This window comes from Paramisgurnus dabryanus, chromosome 9 (assembly GCF_030506205.2).
Source record: "Paramisgurnus dabryanus chromosome 9, PD_genome_1.1, whole genome shotgun sequence".
NCBI classification, from domain to species: Eukaryota; Metazoa; Chordata; class Actinopteri; order Cypriniformes; family Cobitidae; genus Paramisgurnus; species Paramisgurnus dabryanus.
Window position 1 is genome coordinate 38113263 of NC_133345.1, and position 18631 is coordinate 38131893.

General features: G+C 39.3%; 2 protein-coding genes across 4 annotated transcripts in view; both read right to left on the reverse strand.

The window, feature by feature from the left end:
- The window catches only part of dvl3b (dishevelled segment polarity protein 3b), a 44602-nt gene extending 26272 nt beyond the window's left edge, over positions 1 to 18330 (reverse strand). For 2 of the 3 annotated variants that reach the window (XM_073815828.1, XM_065282841.2), the window contains exon 1: positions 17878 to 18328. In XM_073815828.1, the coding sequence (XP_073671929.1) occupies positions 17878 to 18038 (161 nt within the window). In that variant the 5' untranslated portion in view covers positions 18039 to 18328. Of the gene's footprint in view, positions 1 to 17877 lie in introns of all 3 variants that reach the window. The other variant, XM_073815827.1, reaches the window with a different exon arrangement.
- Positions 2695 to 7958, reverse strand: LOC135731184 (uncharacterized). Its single transcript, XM_065249129.2, has 14 exons — positions 7404 to 7958; positions 6621 to 6728; positions 6463 to 6519; positions 6292 to 6360; positions 6112 to 6198; positions 5280 to 5628; positions 4633 to 4915; positions 4284 to 4517; positions 4108 to 4199; positions 3864 to 3968; positions 3565 to 3758; positions 3317 to 3481; positions 2948 to 3192; positions 2695 to 2863 (listed from the first exon to the last, which is right to left on the reverse strand). The coding sequence occupies exons 1-14, from the start codon at positions 7640 to 7642 to the stop codon at positions 2823 to 2825; spliced, it is 2268 nt and encodes a 755-aa protein (XP_065105201.2). The 5' UTR covers positions 7643 to 7958; the 3' UTR covers positions 2695 to 2822.
- Positions 18331 to 18631: the final 301 nt, after the last annotated feature.

An 18631-nucleotide genomic window follows, 5' to 3' on the forward strand; every position in this document is an offset into this window, starting at 1 on the left:
GAGAGAGAGAGAGAGAGAGAGAGAGAGAAGAGAGAAGAGAGAGAGAGAGAGAGAGAGAGAGAGAGAGAGAGAGAGAGAGAGAGAGAGAGAGAGAGAGAGAGAGAGAGAATATGCTCTAAATCTTTATTTAACCAGTGTGCTTTGCATAAGTAACCGATTACATCCCACAGTATGTAAACAAAGGCCTTAGTTTAGAGTCCTGCATGAGTATTATGATTGACATCTCTCTGTAAATTTCAATCTGAGCACTTCACATTGTACTACAGCGTGGTCTCTAATCCTACTTGGGCTATGCAATAAAAACTCAGCAGGCATGGTGACATAATAAGCTCAGAGAGCTCTACACCTCCTTTCGCTCATTCTGTTCTTCTCCTCTGCACTCTTCATTCCTTTGACAGCGTGAGGTCCCACTTCTCCTGAAGCCTTTCCTTCTGAAATCCTCCACTGAATAACAGCAGAAAACAGCAGTTTCCTGAAGTAATATTTCAGATTTTACAGATTTTACAGCTAGGTGAAGGAGGTATAATCTTTCATCATCTTTTCATAATCTTTTTTGCCTGAAATTTGACACCAAAAATGTTTCAGATGGTATATTACATAATTATGTCATGGTTACTATTCTTCTATAATCAGTCCATCTAACATAATAGACCCTAACAAAAAGATATGTTTTTTCATAATAAATGCAGTAAAAAATGTTGATATAGCCACACTTGGGACTGCAGATCTGTTCAAATCTGTATTAATACACCAAGTTGTGACGCTTCATCATCGTCTTGTATTTTAACAGCATTATTTAGCTTTCCTTGAGAATATGCATGATATTCAAAACATCTTAAAGGATTAGTCCATTTTCTTAAAAAAAAATCCAGATAATTTACTCACCACCATTCATCCAAAATGTTGATGTCTTGGTTTGTTCAGTCGAGAAGAAATTATGTTTTTTGAGGAAAACATTCCAGGATATTTCTCATTTTAAAGACACACTATGCAGTTATTTTACCTTAAAGGGGCAGTATGTAGGAAATACCCCCATCTAGTGGTAAAATTGAATTTTGCATTCAAACGAAGTGTGCTCTTTAGCGCCTCGCTTTTTCAAATGCGTGTTGCAACTACGGTAGCTGTTATGTACCAAGAAGCTATGACAACATGTCTTCCAATAGCACTTCATCAAGTTTTCTTTCTGGTGTTGACTCTGAGGTTCGTTATTCGAAACAAACTGCAAATTGACTCTCAACGAAAAAATAATGTTACAGTATGAATCACAAACCGTAAATAGCATTAACTATGTTAATTATAATAATTATGAAAGATTGTCGATGTACGTGCATTTAGATATCTTTAGTTGATCCTACGGTAGTGAGAGGAAGAGGTAGAGCGAGAGGACAGAGAGGCAGAGGATCGGTCGGAGCTAGGCGAGGAGCAGGACGACGAGGAAGAGGAGGAGAACGGGAGACACAACCACGTCGTGGTAGACGCCCGTCTGCTAACGTTACAAGAGACGATCTTGAAAGAATTGAAGGTTACCAAAGGCAGAGAAGAGAAGCGACAGAGGTTTGTACAATTTATTTGGCTAGCAGCAGTTATGAATATTAATTTTCTGCCCAATCCTATGCACGTCGCGAAATAGTCACAACGTGAGCTAATTGAGTGTTTTTGTAAACAAAGACCTATAGAAAGTATTATAGAGAACAATGTTTTCAATAGCCACAACGTAATTCAATGTTTTTGTATACAAAGACCTGTACTTATAGAAAGTATTATAGAGAACAATGTTTTCAATAGACACAACGTGAGCTAATTCATTGCTTTTGAAAATAAAAGACCTGTAGAAAGTGATATAGAGAGCAATGTTTTCTTGTGCACCCTGATAACATTTTATATTGTTAACACTGATAAATAAAATCCCAGCATTGCCTACAGTACACATACTGCAAAACATGTTCAAACTGTTGGCTATATAGATCTACCCTAATACATACCTGGCTGTATATCTAATGGCCTAACACAATCTTATTTCATTTCATATCTTCAGAGACTTCTGCAGGATATGACCCTAGATGATCACAGACGCCTCACAGCTGGAATGTTAGAGAGGCAGCCGGGACTGATCTTTGACCTATTGTTTACGCATCAGCAAAGACATGGTGCCTATACATCTGCGGAGGTACCAGGACTACCTTGGTGTACCTGTAGCCACTGCAGAGACATGCCGACGGACAGGGAGCGGAAATGCTGTGGACAAGACCCAGTCCACTGTGTGAGCCTCCTGCCACATTTCACGCAATACTGCTTGGATGAGGGTTATCTGCGGATACATAGGCAATACAGGGAGGACCTCACAGCGTTTGGAAATGTTAGGGAGCCCGGTGATGACAACAGAGAATACAGACATGCAGCTTACAGACACTTTATTTTCTGGCAGCATGGCGCATTAGGACAGGGGAACAGGAGAGTGATTCCCAGCTGCTGTGTTTCCAGAATTAGGGAAAAATTCCCAGATCCTCATGGACAATACACCGGCTACATTCCAGGAATCTAAAAGATTGCCATTAGAATTTTTGTAAATAGTTATTTTTTATATATATTTTGTATTCACTTCTACCTTTGTGTTCACTTCTAAGTTTGTTACAAAGAATAAAAGTTTTTTATTTGACTCAGTGCTGTATTTTTCATAAACTAGAGATAGATAAAATTATCAAAATTAGATTGCAATAACAAAATTGATACACAAAAAGATTGAAATAAATGTTGTAGATTTATTAATATTTACAATTTTTTTGGACATGTGCTAATAACTCGAATACCAACAAAACAACAGCTTAATCTGCCTCCAAGTTGGTAGTAGCATGAAAGGCTGATCCTGTAAAAGACATGATTGCCATTAGTCATGTGCACACAATTCAATATTAGTTAGAATTACGGCATGTAAATGTTTCTCACTTACCTAAACCTCTGCTGACGTGTGTACGCAACAACTCTGATGTCGGTGGTGGAAGTATCGGGGGCACAACACCAAGCCGCCTTGGATCATCGGGGCATAGAGTCCTCTTTCGTGGCATCCCAACTCCACTTGTGAATCTCCCTTTTAAGATGCGTGCTTGCAACTCAGGGATGTAAGCATATGATTTTTCACACTTTACAGTGTAAAGGCTGTATCTTCTTGCATTTTTGTTGTACTTCTTCTTAAAACTAAATAGAAACATTTTTAAAGATCATCTACTTATTAGTAACATTAAAAACTCATACTGGTAAGACAATTATTAATATGCAATTATTTGAATACAACAGAAATGTTTATGAAAATTTGACATACAGTTGTTGGCCCTCAGCCGTCCTGTATGCTGGACGTTCACGATGAAAATTGTAGTCCAGAGCTGCGAGCACAACTCTTGCATCATACACTCGGGGAGTGAAGGCCTGGCGCTTGCTGGCATACATCAGAATGTGATTCTGAAATGACTCCAGATGTGCTGTTGATCTAGAAGAATAAATACGAAATTAGACTAAGAAACACACCACTTATGGACCTGTGACATTTTTGTTTAATTGTCATGTAACCACCTGAAGCGCAGATACTTGTGGACATCCTTCTGCCAGCGCTTGTTGAGGACGATATCCACTAGTGCTTTGTGACTCTTGGAATCTCTTTCAATCCACTCTTTACCCTGAATGTCTTCAAGGTGATCGTGTTGGCAGCTCCCCGTTTCCCAGGTGTGATTGTTGCAAACATGATGTAGAACTCCAATCCAAAGTCCCTGAGTAAAATAAAACAAATAAACACACACACACACACAAACAAATGATCATATCACAGGTATTTTAATGATCAAAATATTGTTGAAATTTTTGTTCAATCTTACAAGAAATTCCTGAAATGTCTCTGCTGTCTTACAACACCACCAGAAATGGTTCACTATATCCCTCAGCCAGTGAAGGAGAACAGCCTGTCCTTTCATCTTTGCAGCCTTATAGACAAAACAAAACATAGCAAGTTATTCCATGCATTTATTTTGCATGGAGACCAAACATAATATGATGATTTCAGAGATATGCAGGCAGGTACAGGACAGTGTTATTAATTACATTAGATGTATTTGAACTTACAGTAGAGATCTTTTTGGCAAGACTTTTTGCACCATGCCACATGTCCAGGCTGTGGTGAATTCTCAGATCCTTATATCTGCCTTTGTCTGGGTCTGTGAATTGATGAAACATTTTATTCCCAGTGTCTCAATCAGCATTTCAATATTTTTATTCCATTTTATCTGATTACCACTTACTCAAGAGGGCTGCAATCTGGACATGAGCATCCGTGCAGAACTCCACGACCTTTATCTCTTGGGTAAGCTTGTCCACTGTCTGTATAAAACCTTGCTTCTCCATTATATTGGAGTTCCAGTTGGTCTGCCGCTTGTCTATAGTGGCCACATGCACAATTTCCTTAGAGTCAAGCTCCATGGTCGTGTAACTGCAGTATTGTGCAGAATGTCCTGGTGAGTCATTTCTGCCATCACCTAAAAAAAAACAGAAATTTCAAAATACAACACGTGTATTTTAGGTGCTTGCAAAATTAGTTTCATTTTATAACACTGGAAAAAAGCATGTAGAATCAAATATTAAAATACACACCTAGAAGCACAACTTCTTTCCCTTGAAGTCGGCTAATGGCCTCAGACCTCTTCTCTTCCCAGAATTCTTTAATAGGGTCAATACAGTACGTGTCCTGGATGGTGAAGTGTGTGGAACGGTTGACCATTCGCATGTTCATGAATTTGAAGAGGAGAGCAACTTTAGCATAGTTGTTTCCGGAAAGTAAAATGTTTGTGGAAAGAAGAAAGTCCCCAGCCTGCATGCCAAACTTCATCACAGGCTGGGAATTCCACCGCCACAGGCAATGTCCGTTGGGGCAGCCCTAATGGTCAGATAAGAAAAGCCTAATAAATTCAAAAGGCATATACAGTGCTGTCTGCTATTATACATTTTGATTAGGTTTGCATAAATAAATATGCACACATGCATGTATAATTTTCAGACAAAAAATATATTTATATATTAAGTATTTATATATCATATAAATTACACAAATATACAAATGTGTATATACACATGTAAACATTTCTTTATTATATACATGCAAATGTGTGTATTTATTTATAAAAGTTATTATACACAATACACACACACATATGATGTAAACAATTACGTTTATTATGCAATAATCGTGATTAATCATTATGAGACCCTAATTGTGATGTAATTTGACTGTAAAGGCTTACCCATTCAACGATCATTGCAGTGCCCCTGAAGGTGATGTTTGTTGAAAAAGGGCCAACACTGTCACACACCAAACCAGTCCTCAAGACACCAGTGCATCTGTTCACAGGCAGAGTTAAAAATGTGACAAGCTGCCTCAAACAGTTCTCATAGAGCAATGCTGCTCTGACGCCAACGATGTCATCATCACTGAGGACCTTCTGAGGGCCTGGCAAAATTGGCAGCTCAAGACTCATGGGCTCATACGAAGGGGCAGTCTGGTCGGGCGCAGTCAGGTCGTGCACAGTCTCATCAATCCCGATAGTTGGGAGATTTTCAATTACCTCTGCTCCCTTCAATGCACCACCCATTCTGTAAAGGCAGAACATCAGGGATCATGCACAATTCAGTTCAATTAAATAATTTCCATGACTTTGCAGCATATAGCCATGACCTTATACATTCTCTGCACACACACACACACACACACACACACACACACACACACACACACACACACACACACACACACACACACACACACACACACACACACACACACACACACACACACACATATACACGCACGCACACACACACACACGCGCACACACACACACACACACACACACATATACATACATACATACATAGATACACACATATATATATATATATATATATATATATATATATATATATATACACATATATATATATATATTCCCTGATACATCAGTGTTCATTCTATTCAACTAAAAGAATAGAATTAAATATCAAAATAATTCTAAACATAGTTAACGTGTGAAAACAACACATAAACAAAGTAAAGGGTAGTAAAAGATTATGACTCACCGCAAAGAAATTGGCGGAAGATATTCATCATCAGAGCTATCATCCCGGTCACCATGACATGAGGGCCCCTCTTCTGCCCAATCAATCCTTTAAGATAAAACATACTCAGAAAATAGCAACTTTATGAATGTATACTATACAACTCAATAGAAACCAATTATAGAACAGAAGCCCACTTACACACTGTTCATGGGGTCATTGAATGCATTTTCGTTCAACTCCTCCTCATCAATGCTCATGTCATGCATGCTATGAGAAGAAATGATCATTTAAAACATGTATCAGATGAAAACAGAGTATTGTGAAGGGACACAAACTACAGAGTTAAAACAATTTCAGCTTTTTGGTTACCTCTGCTCAAGGGTTCCAATTTCCGGTGCGTCTACTATTGCACTCAGATGTTCATCCCTGAAAACAATAATCATAAGACACTATGAGGTATAGTCAGATAATTTTTATATGAAACGTGTACTACAACAATAAAACATTATGTCCATGCAATGACTTGCCTATCTGTTCCACTGGAAATGCTTGATAATGCTGGAGCAGTAGGTACTTGAAAATGTTTTGACTTCATGGGGGTTGATGTGTTCCCAATCAAAAGAGTACTCTCATAACTGGACAAATCAGATGAAAAAATCTGATCAGGTTTATTGACCAATTATTCTTACATGGAACTTGACACCAACAAATGTAGACTCTCTCTAATATGTAGACAAATACAATGCATAGAAACTATACATACAGTTTAATGCATGGGTCTGTATTATTAAATGAGAGTTCACATTATATATATATAATATATTAACAGCTAATTTTATTATATAAAAACATGACATAGCCTTTTGTGTGCAACCAATACAAGATCATTAATATGCTCTATCAGATTGGTCTCTGATCAAACTTCTATGCTTACACAACGTATTAAAAACTTTTTTTACTTATTCCACTTTAGGCTGTATTCGATTACCAACCCTTGATAACTTTACCACATTCGCGGTTGGTGTTTGTCGTCAACACACCCATGTATGCGCTCTTAAACTGAATGACGAAAATAGAAATTTTCCGCGAGAAAAAACATTACAACTTGATGGCAGGCGTAACACAATCATGAAAAGAAGCTAACTTACTAATGTAAGTGGGCGTGGCATGCAACGCTTATTAATTTAACTTACAACAAACATAGCCAAAATTGGTATTCACCACACAACTTTAATACACGTTCTACTATTACGCTGCCTATGAAAAACACAACGAAGTAATGAAAAAAGATCGTGGTGATATTGACTTACCTGTCGAGAAGAAAGCAGGCAACTTCAGCATCCCTTTGGAATTCTTTCGCCTTCATCAGCTCTTTCCACCTGCTAAAAGCTATCCCGATATTTACTCTACTTTTTTGAATTCGCCTGTCACGTTTCCTTTTTAATTCCTTTTTGGTTGGCTCGGATAATTCCTTACTCTTTGCCTCGGCGTAAGTATGATCATCCATTGTGATGTGTTGTTCGTAACCGTGCTGTGCAAAGCGGCGCATGCGCCTCGCCGTCCGTTTCAGCTGGATCACGTGGTGATGCTGGCTCTGAAAGAAAACGCGTTGTGGAAACGCGTTGCTGTAGGCTAGTGCTTTGTGTCCCGCTCTGCTAATCGTAGTTTTTAAATATGGCGTAACGACATGGAAGCCTACTTGAGCTTACCCGTCCAATGTAAGTAAATAGAAGAAATTCTAAGCTTACAAAGGAAAGTCAGATCATCGGCAGAGGTCATTTGACACCAATGACGACATATTTATGAATAAAGACATTGATTTTCATTAATAAAGCACATAAATTCTTACAAACTGCCCCTTTAATATAACAGCTTCAAAGTCATTTCGATGGTAAACGAAGTCATAGTATGGCGAATCATCCTCCTGTTGAAGCTCGGGGAGGACGCCGCTAGCAAAACCACCAATGCAAGCTTGAGAGAACCGCCCCTGACAAATCTCGCGAGAATCACGACTTGCTTTACGGCAACGACGTCACACACGTTAGGCTTGTTCGACTTTGTTCAGCGCTGCAAGAACCGGCAGTCGGATGACGTAAAAGTACAGCGAGAATGATCCGAGACGGCACTTTGACGTCATCCGGCTGTCGGTTCCTGCAGCGCTGCATGAAGTCAAACAAGCCTATAACAACATCTGCACGGGCACATTTGAGACGTGATGCTTGATGAGGGAAACAGCTAAGAAAACCCGTTCGGAAGAGAGTAGAAAGCGAAAAAGAGAATCTGACCGAGTTAGGAACCGTCATTATCTTCGGAGTCCATCTCTGCATATTCACGCCCAACACTATCCTTACAGGTACGTACAGAGTGGGGGTGCGAAATTACGACAGTTGCAAGTTTTCCCCAGTGACTCTAGGGGTCGCTGTTTGACAAAAACGTCATACTGCATGGAATGCCTTTAATGGACTTTAATAGAACCCAATACTTAACTCAACACTTAACAGTTTTTTTGTCTAAAGTCCTTTGAAACTCTGTTGAGTTAAGTATTAAGTGTTGGGTTCTATTATAGTCCATTAAAATTATAAAAATCCTGGAATGTTTTCCTCAAAAAACATAATTTCTTCTCGACTGAACAAAGAAAGACATCAACATTTTGGATGACATGGTGATGAGTAAATTATCTGGATTTTTTTTAAGAAAATGGACTAATCCTTTAAGGCTATCCAGCATAACTGATCAATGAAACCTTACTTTTATTTATTACACAGCTTGTTGGAATGATTGATTCTGATTGGCCAGTCACGATATTTGCAGATTTGTTATTCCCAGATAACAACCGCTAATAACACTAATAACACACGGTAACCCGGATGCTGCAAATCATTTAGACAGGTAGTTTAATAATACACAATAATTAAATATAATTTATTTAAATTTATCTATGATTTCCTCTATGAATTTAAATTCGTCTTTTAATATCATCTATGACATTATATTTACAAATTATTAAACCAAAGGTGTGTTTGTGACATTTGAACGTCTTGTCTTATCTCTATCGCCGCCATTAAAGAGTTATCTTCAACATTTCCCTGTCAATAGCCTCTTTCACACAGTAATTCCAGTAAAGTACCATGAATTTACCAGAATGAATTTACCAGTAAATACAAAAATGTGCTGTTCACACACGAAGTGACGTTCCATCTTTTTACCAGTAAGACATTATTCACACATCAGTATCAAAATACCGGTAAATTCGGTGAGAAAGCGGAAGTTACCTATTTGTAAACAATCCACGTCATTCATATCCACGGTCCGTGTTTTGTTGTTTTCACTTCTGTGGTAAACGCTGACGGTCGCAAAGTTGCTTGTGACCAAACAACATTGCATTAGACGTCAAACCAAAATTGTGTCTTATGCTGCGTTTACACCAGTCGCGGTAGAGGCGTGAAGCACGAGTGATTTCAATGATAAGTCAATGTGAAGACGTGTTGACGCGCGTCTGGAGGTCTTGCGGCGTGGATGAGGCGTTTGGCGTGGCACGGAAGATGCAATTCCGCCTCATTCGCGGATAGTTTGCGCGAATTGAGCGCCTGGCGTGGTACGTGCGATACACGCGAATGGTGGTTTTTGTCCATTTTACGTTTGACGTGAATTGGCGGCTTACGCCCGAGTTGAAAAATTTGAACTTTGGCGGAATTTCGCGCAACGTTAACCAATCAGGAGCCTGCTTGCTGCTGTGGCGGCCGCCCCGCCCGAAGTCACCCATTCAACCTGAAGGAACGTTTGATATTGTCCGTAAGCAGTCACCCGGAGCTATACGACACAAGTTCTTATTTCTATAGAGGAGACAGGAATAAAAAGGACCTCGCTTGGAAGAGTGTCAGTGAGGACATTTTCCCCCTGTAGTAAGGTTACCAAATACAAACCGGTAACTCTCTCGATAAATGCACAATCAACATTAGTCATCTTGCAAACAGACAACAGCATAGCACTTGCCCCTCCTACAAGAAGTGGATTTTGCCTATGACGCGCGTCAAATGCTTGCTTTTTCCGCGCATCTACTTCGCTCTACACGCGCAAATGCATTCAAACTGCTCAAGCGGCAAACTAGGCGCGGTTGCTGTAAACACAGCATTAAACAACAGTACTCTTTGCACATTAGGCTTTACAATGGGCGTGTTAAGGACGTCGGCAATTCGGCAAGTATATGGTAAGCTTTTAATCAACTTTGGTAAAGAATGTGGACGTAAACTTCAGGTGTGCTCGACTTTCAAGCAGTGTGTATGGAAACGTCCGTAAACAGTGCGGGGGTTAACGCCTCATCTGTATTAAAACGTTATGATTGTAACGTAATCTAGAAGGTAATCTATTTTTTTTTTCACATATAGCGATTACCGGTATATTATTGGTAATTTTACAACCTCTCTTACTGGTATATTGGCAGCACTGATTTACCGGAAAGGTTATGTTCACAAATGACCTGTTAATTGAAATTTAACAGTAAATTACCAGTAAAGACTTTATGTGTGAAAGAGACTAATGACGAGTATTTCCGGCTTTCCGTAATAACGCTATTATCCAGCAGGTGGCTTCCGCAACATATAAAGCCCGGTAGTATCGCCCTAGGGCAAACAGCTGTATGTCCGTGTAAGTTTCAAAAATCCTTCACAAAATTTGTCTGCTTTGAAGAAACCTAAATAAAAAGAGAACTAATGAAGGTAGAAAGAAACTTTTTTTTGAAAGCAGAGGGTTTGTTCTCTCATTTGATATATTGTATGTTTATATATTTAAAGAAGAACATTTTCTGGAAGGCATTAAACTTTTGTAAAAATCATGAAAATTCTGGCGCTGGCTGGCAAATTCCCTGGCGGTGAAAGAGTTAAAACCGAATGTTAATGGGTTTTCTTCGCGAAAGGACTGCATTCGTTAAAAATTAGCTAATAAAATATCTCAAATCAATATTTAATGTCGCTTACCATACTTATAAGGTAAACAGCCATGTAATAAGAATAATGTATGGGTATATTTTGTATATTTGTATATTTTTGCAAAATAAGCCCCAACAGTGTGATCAGGAACTGACGCAAAGCGAATGAGCTTTGTATCACACTAAAGGGGTTTATTTCGCAATAACAACACGCTGCCTATACATTACCCCTTACTTAATTTTGTGAAAATAAAGATCTCCTTTATTTACTACAACTGCAGTAACTTCTACAGTACATCAGCTCTCATTGCTTTTTTTGTTCCTCTTGTCTGCATGTCTCCTCTCAATCTCTTTACCATAGCCACAAAGCATAAAAATAAACAAATATTTGCACACGCACAGTGTGCTAGCTCAGTGAAAATGGGACATTGTGTGCAGACGACTGCTGTGTGTAGACAGGAACCATTGATTTGTAAGCAAAGCTGATCTCTAATGAAGAGATCTTCCTTCTTCATAGTCCGAGCTAATTAGATTTAGTCTAGAAAATTGAAGAGAGAGAGAATATAAAAGAAGATAAAAAAGAGGGATGTAAGCAATCCCAAAGTGCTCTGAGACACAGTCAGGCCAAAGCCTAAGACCGTCATAAAATGAGATCCACAGAGACCCATCAAAAAATGCTATAACCTGGAAAAGCACACACATATAATATGCTAATACTTTTCAACAGACTTGAAAAACTGTACCCTTCACAAACAGCAGGAAGAGGACAAAACAAAAAAATTTAAAGCATGAAAAGTAGGTCAGTCTCAGATACAACAACTCAGCATGTGAGAAGAATGCTCAGGTTTGCCAGACTGACAAATCTTGGAAATCACAAACACCTTGAAAGAGATTAAATATTGTATGTAACTCACAAACCATCTTCTTGATGCCACACACATTATCTCTCTCACACAGTCTGTCCATCAACACAATCCGCCGCAAACTCTAAGAAAGCAGATGCAGTATGCCAACAGTGATTGTATGCCGTCCAACTCACTAGTCTCCAAATATCCATTTCTAACAGTGTTTCACCAATCTCCTGCTTTTCTGTGTCAAGATCCTCCATCTGTCTGTGAAATGAGTGTATGTGTGCGAGTGTACTATAATGATAATCACGGTGCTAATGACCTTACTGGCCCTGCAGCTGTTATAAGAGAGACCCAAGAGAGAAGCTGACAGAAACACACATGCACACACAGTGTGCACATTATCATCACCACATACTCTTTATATTCCTACACTAAGTCTATAACCCCATTCACACAGTACTTTGGCCCCAGAAAATCTCCGTAAAATTGGAGCAGAGCCTTCTGTGTGAACAAAAACACGTCCAGCAAAGAGGACCTTTGCCGTAACGTTCACGAAAAGCATTTAGTGTAAACAAGACACAGAAACAATGCCGTAAGGGGTGTGCCGCCGTGAAGATGCGTGTCATGTTATGATTCAGCTCTTTGACACAGGGACTAAAACGCAATCAACATTCCCAACTTAAGAAATGTCGGCAAACTGGACTATAGCAGAGATCAAGGAGGTCGTCACTATCAGCACTAAAGCTGAGATCAATCACCAGCATGACAGAACAGCTCATCACGCCCTCCTTATGATCTTCTCATAAACACAAATGCACGCACGTGGTTTCTTGAGGGAGAGAAATCACGGATAATAAGCAAACTTCAGACGCTGTGGAAAAAACTACTAAGTGCAGGACTTTTAATACATCACGTGTCTTTACGGGATCTTTACAGAATGTGTGGGAATGCATGCAAAGATTTCGGAAAATCATTGGTAGTGTAAATGAACCAAACCAAGTGATCCCAGACAAATCTCGGACGCATTTTCCATAATCTCTTTGTGAAAAGGGCTTCTCTAGATAAAAGCTTAGTGGCTCTTTTAATAAGATCTCTTTCCACAATTGACAGCTCACAGAACTGTAATTATTATTGAACCAGAGCTCAATAAGATGAACTGATATTGCCCATAGTGTTAATTTGCCTAATCTAGATCTCTAGATCACTAAATTCTGTGTCTGATGATCATGTACATGCGATTTTATGTCTGTCCCTGTAAAATATCAATATTATACTATATTAAATATTATGCTATATGTACTATACAACATATGCCATTAAAACAGAAACAAAAATATATCTAAGGCTGCATTTACACTTCAAGTCTTAATGCACCGATCCGATCTTTTGACCATATCCGATTTTTTGTCCTGCCTGTTTACAAATACTTTGTCCGATGTCCGTGTTTACATTAAACTCCCACCCAGACAGAACGCTAGCTTAACTGGGTATAATATTAACTATCTAACATTAATATCATCATCACTTATTTAAAGTAAAGGCCATCGTTAATGATTGCCTTCGCCATCATTATCATTATCCACATTGTCTTTCTCCGTCATCACTTGACATCAATACTTGGCTTTAATGCTCTTTATTTTGCACTGGCATTAGGTGTGTTTGACTGCGCAGACAGATCGGCAGCTGACTTGAAGCAGTGCAATCCGGTTAGTAATTTTGTCCGACTTGAGCTGGTGCTGCATATGACTGTGTCATATGGCTTTAACATACCGCGAGAGCGATTCGAGATCAGCCGCCTGAGTCAGCCAGCGCAGTTCGCGAAGAGGAGCTTCACACGCTGTAATGACGACACAGCTGTTTCACAATTGGTCGGATTCACCACATGACGACAATCACGTGTGTTTCGTGTTTTTCACGCCCTCAGTTCCACGAATGCTCACAAATCTGTATTTGTATAACAGTTAAAGCTCTTTTCATGTTGTTGCGATGTTTTTATTGTGCCATGTTTATCAAAATAAAATGGATAAAAACGTAAACCCCACTACATTGGTACTTTATTCCTGTAAAAACAGATGCTGTAAGCCTCTTCAGTTCCACTCATGCTCATACACGGACATTCAAAACAGTATAATTCACTTTTTATGTAGTTTACATCTTACAAATCATGTTTACTGCGATAAAGCAAGCAAACGCCATGTGATCAGCCATGCCTGACGTAAATGCAGCAAACTACGGGAAGCACAGCGTGTCTGACTTCACGTCTCCGTTTTCAGCTCCTCCCCGCCTGCACACGGCTAATCTCACCGATCGGTTACATCCACCCCCAGCCGATGTCAAACAATCCTATTGCCAGGTGCAGCCACACCTACCACAGGTGCGAAATAATGACGGTCAGCGCAATCCGTCATGAAACACTGACCTCATAATCAAGCTGAATCGGATATGTGTGTTAAGACGCAGTTCGGATGTCTAAAATAAAAAATATAAAAATCCACATTTGAAGTGGCCCAGAACGGATAGGAAAAATCTGATCTCTGTACGTTTTTTTGTGATTACACACGTGCAGCAATATCTGATCTGTGTCAGATGTGAGCACTAAATCCAAATTTTTTGTGCCAGTGTAAATGCAGCCTAACAGTCACAGACATAACATTATCTACATGGCTGATTTCATAACATTATTAAGGTATCTGACATGAATACATTTTTTTTACCTGTGATAGTCTTCGCAGCATCAGCTGTATTAAATCTACAAATATACAGACGTTGCAACTTTAAAATAGCGAATCGGCCAAAAAAGTGGCAGCAGGTAACTGAAAACCTGCCCGACTGCCGACCGTCGGCTTGAGGTGTACCTAGCAAAATATATTCATTTTGATACTAGAGTCTGATCTCATCCGTGATACGTTTGCAAGGTCAACTTCATGTTGTCATACTATATGATGTGAGCCCCACATTCCTGACATGCGATGAAGTCACACCATGTACTGGAAATAAGTGCATTGCTTTGTGAGTGAGTTAAAAGTAGCTTGAAAGCATAAAGGTCCATCTCTGGCATCCCTGATAACAAATGACACCTCTCATTGGAGCATGAAGCAAAGGATGTGTGCGGTTGTGAGCAAGAAAGATACACCATGCATGAAGGAAGAAATCTAACTCATTGATAAAAATACATTATCATTACAACAACAACAACACAACATTAGATACTGTGACTCATAAGATGATTTTGAGAATGATGCCTCAATAATAATCTGATATAATCATAACATAAGCACGTAACTCAATATCATGATCACTAATCTGCAACTAACCGGCCTGTTGTTCCAGGTCAATGAGATGCCAATGTTTTCATTTGGAATCACACTCAGCGTAACGGGCAGAGTTCAAGCAGATCTGTTTTATATCACGTCCTGGTGGTGAAGAGTCTGGATGTGATTATACCACACGACATTGAACAATGGTTGGCTGCTCACCTTGACAAGCTGGTTTGGACAGTACGCAGATACAAACAAGCAACGTGGACAGAAGAAAATGTTTTAGGAGGGTCCTGTTTTGCAGGTGTCGGATGGGTTGTGTAGCTTGGCTTCTAAAGAAGAGCCCTCTGGCATGCCGACAAAAGCAAACAAAAGCAGATCACATGGACTTGAACTAAGAAACATGACACTGTCCTTTGTGGGTTAATAGTGACTGTGAAAATCTGGTGAGCTCCGTTGTTCCAAGTCGGCATTCCAGACCTCAGCCGTTTGCTTTGGGCGGTGCAATACAGCACTAAAGTGCACTTCACCTCTCATAAACATGGGAAAGACTATGAAATAACTGGGGACAAAATGACTTTTGACTTATTATGTGGCTTGGCTGGTAAAGCACTGCGTTAGCAATGCAAAAGTCATGTGTTCCGATTTCCAGGGAGCGCACATTAAAAACTTAAATCTTGAATGCAACAAGATTCCCACTCTAAGTCAAATGTTCCCTGACTTTCACTGACTAAAAAGCTGAATTTCCATGACCTATGTCCGGGATGCCGTGAGCCTAGATAATGTAGTGTACACTGTGAGTTTATAAAAATGTAGCTTAAATGCGTGAAATGAATAAACAGTGCCAATAAACAGCTGTTTAAATTGTAGTCAGCGAAGGCTTGGACCCGGAAATGGGCATTCCTTATGTCACAAATTAACAAGCGAATTACATTTTGATAAATGGAAACTAAAATTTAAAGGCACACCATGGAACTTTTTGGCCACTAGTGGGTGCTAGACATGTATTTTTCATGTCTAGCGCCCCTAGAGGCCACAAGCGCCGCAGCACTGTCGCAAAGGAAAAGAAGATAACTCTTTAGGTCACAAAATGTGCCTTCCAGCATGTCATATAATATAATTTCATGGGTTTTATTTTCATCAAACGCCAAAAAATCACGTAGCTCACGTTTACAAGCCAGTTGTAACGGTGGTCGCTTGGTTAAAGTTTATATTTAAAAAAAATTGCCCTAAAGGGGAATCGAACCCGGATCGTAGGTCCATGACGCCACCACTGCGCCACAATGTCAAGTGATATAAGTCTCTCTCCAAACTCTCCAAGTAGCCTCCAATAAAATTCACGTAAAAAATAGTGTTCGGGCGCCAGACAGTACTTATATATGCAAGCATTATAACGTTACTAGTACAAAAGCATGAGGGTCAAGTCAGCATCGGTCAGAAACCCCTCCTCCTTCTTTAGTTCACGCCAGCGAGCGAACGCTGGCCCAATATAATTGATCCTCGTCCCTTTTTTTATTCTGTCACTCTCCCCTTTTCTCTTTCTGGTCTCCTCCGACAAAACCTTGGGTTTCTTTATCTTAGTTGCTGCTTCGGCCATGACAAAAACATCAGCAAAACAAATAGTTCCGCTCTCACATCCGAATTTGAGGAAGTAGAGGAAGTGACGTATGCCGTAAAGCAGATTTTTGTAGTTTTTGTTTTGTGCTCAGGTTACTACCCAAAACCCCAAGTTTAAAAGTAAGAGTAAAAGCGATACAGACCCCGTCAGGCTATGATGGACATGTCATTCAACCTATTTTAAGTCGATGTACCATCACAAGGGTCTTGAAAATATATTATGAAGGTTGAAAAACTACAAAGTGTCACTTTAAAGCAACAAACTAAAATTCCTGATATTCCATGACTTTGACAAAAAAAATTTTATTCCCCGACTTTCAATGTCTGGAAAAGACTTTTTAAAATTCCATGATATTCCAGAAATTCCATGACCTGTGGGAACCCTAAAATATAAGTTGTTTTCCATGTATGCCTCCATCTCCAACACCCAACATTCTGCTATTAAATAATAGATAAAAAAAAATATTGGGTAGCATGAATTGGTTTAGGGTATACAGGGATGAATTAATCAGTATTAGTGTTGATCTTGGGTTTTGCATGTTTCCCATAACTCTCTGAACCATGGAAAATTAATTCATACCTAACCAGTTACTACAATTGACAGATTCACAATGATCATGTTACAGTGTAATTACATGAGTAACGTTACTTTAAGTAGAGTAATAACAATGGATAATGTAATTATGTCACGGCTTTATAATCCTTCACTGTAATTGTTATTACATTAACGTGAAATATTTAAAAGAAAGAGGCAGTATTACGTAAAAGTTAGCCTGGTTTATGGGTTCACACCTGATCTGTCATAAAAGCAGGTGTCTTGTGTGCCCTTAAAACTGAATTCTTCAGACTTTGAACGACTGCAAGCCACCTCCCATTAACAAAGCCCTTAGATCTGTATGTTAAGACCACTGATTACACAATAGCACTGAGGTTTCTTACCTGCTTATTATACGGCGAATAAAACGACTCGAAATATAAGCTATTACATTGTTGTCTAAGAAAAAGCGTGATAAATGACCAAAAAAGCGGTTATTAAAAAAGTGTCTCTCTGAAGTAACGATCCTTCTCACTGACACGAACAACGGACGATATACAAAGGAGTGTTTTGTATTTTTATACGAATATTGCCCCTTACCCGAAATCATCGTCCATGGATTTGAAGAAAAATTTGTAGTTGGGTTTATTAATGACATTCTTGAAGTCGGCGAGGGTGACGCTATCGGCTGGTATGGGTAGTTTGATGAGATAGGGAGTCTCCTGGTCATCGAGATGATAGATGATCTTGGTCTCCGCCATGGCGGGCCGCTGCTGACGGACAGGCCGCGCGCATCAGCCCCACAGCGGCGCGCGCCTCCTGCTTCCACCGCTTCTTCTCGAAACCTCTGCACGCTCTCTTCATTCAACAATAACCCGACAACCGACTATTCTTACGGTCGTAAGTAATACAAATGTATCTAATATCAGAATTAAATATGGATAATAAAAAATCCTTTGCGTTTTCTTTATAGAATAATATCGTAACAGGTCGGTCCACACTTGGCTCCTTATGAGTACTGTTGCTTTTCCTCCTCTGTGTCCTTTGGAAACAACTGTCGGCCGATGTGAGATAGCCCCTCCTATCGATTAACACTGCACTCCCTCTGCAGGTCGGGTTATAAACATACTTTACTTCTATTCAGCTTACTTTTATTTCAGAGTTATGGTCTGCGGCTGGGAGCAAACATGAAACAAGCAGCCTTAAAGTTGTTTACTGAATATGTATCGCTTAAAAAAATTAAATATACCTTTTGAGTGTTGTTTTAGTTGTATTTTTTTTTTTTTTTTACAAATTTCGTTTTTAGGAATGTGCATTTGTAATGGCAAAAAACGTGCACCTTAAAAATCGTTGA

Coding starts and splice junctions, on each gene's coding strand:
- LOC135731184 (XM_065249129.2), bottom strand. CDS start 7,642: ATGCGCCGCTTTGCACAGCACGGTTACGAACAACACATCACAATGGAT. Junction 6,520..6,620: donor ATTTCCAGTGGAACAGATAG/GCAAGTCATTGC, acceptor TATTGTTTTCAG/GGATGAACATCTGAGTGCAA. Junction 6,199..6,291: donor AATGACCCCATGAACAGTGT/GTAAGTGGGCTT, acceptor TTTATCTTAAAG/GATTGATTGGGCAGAAGAGG.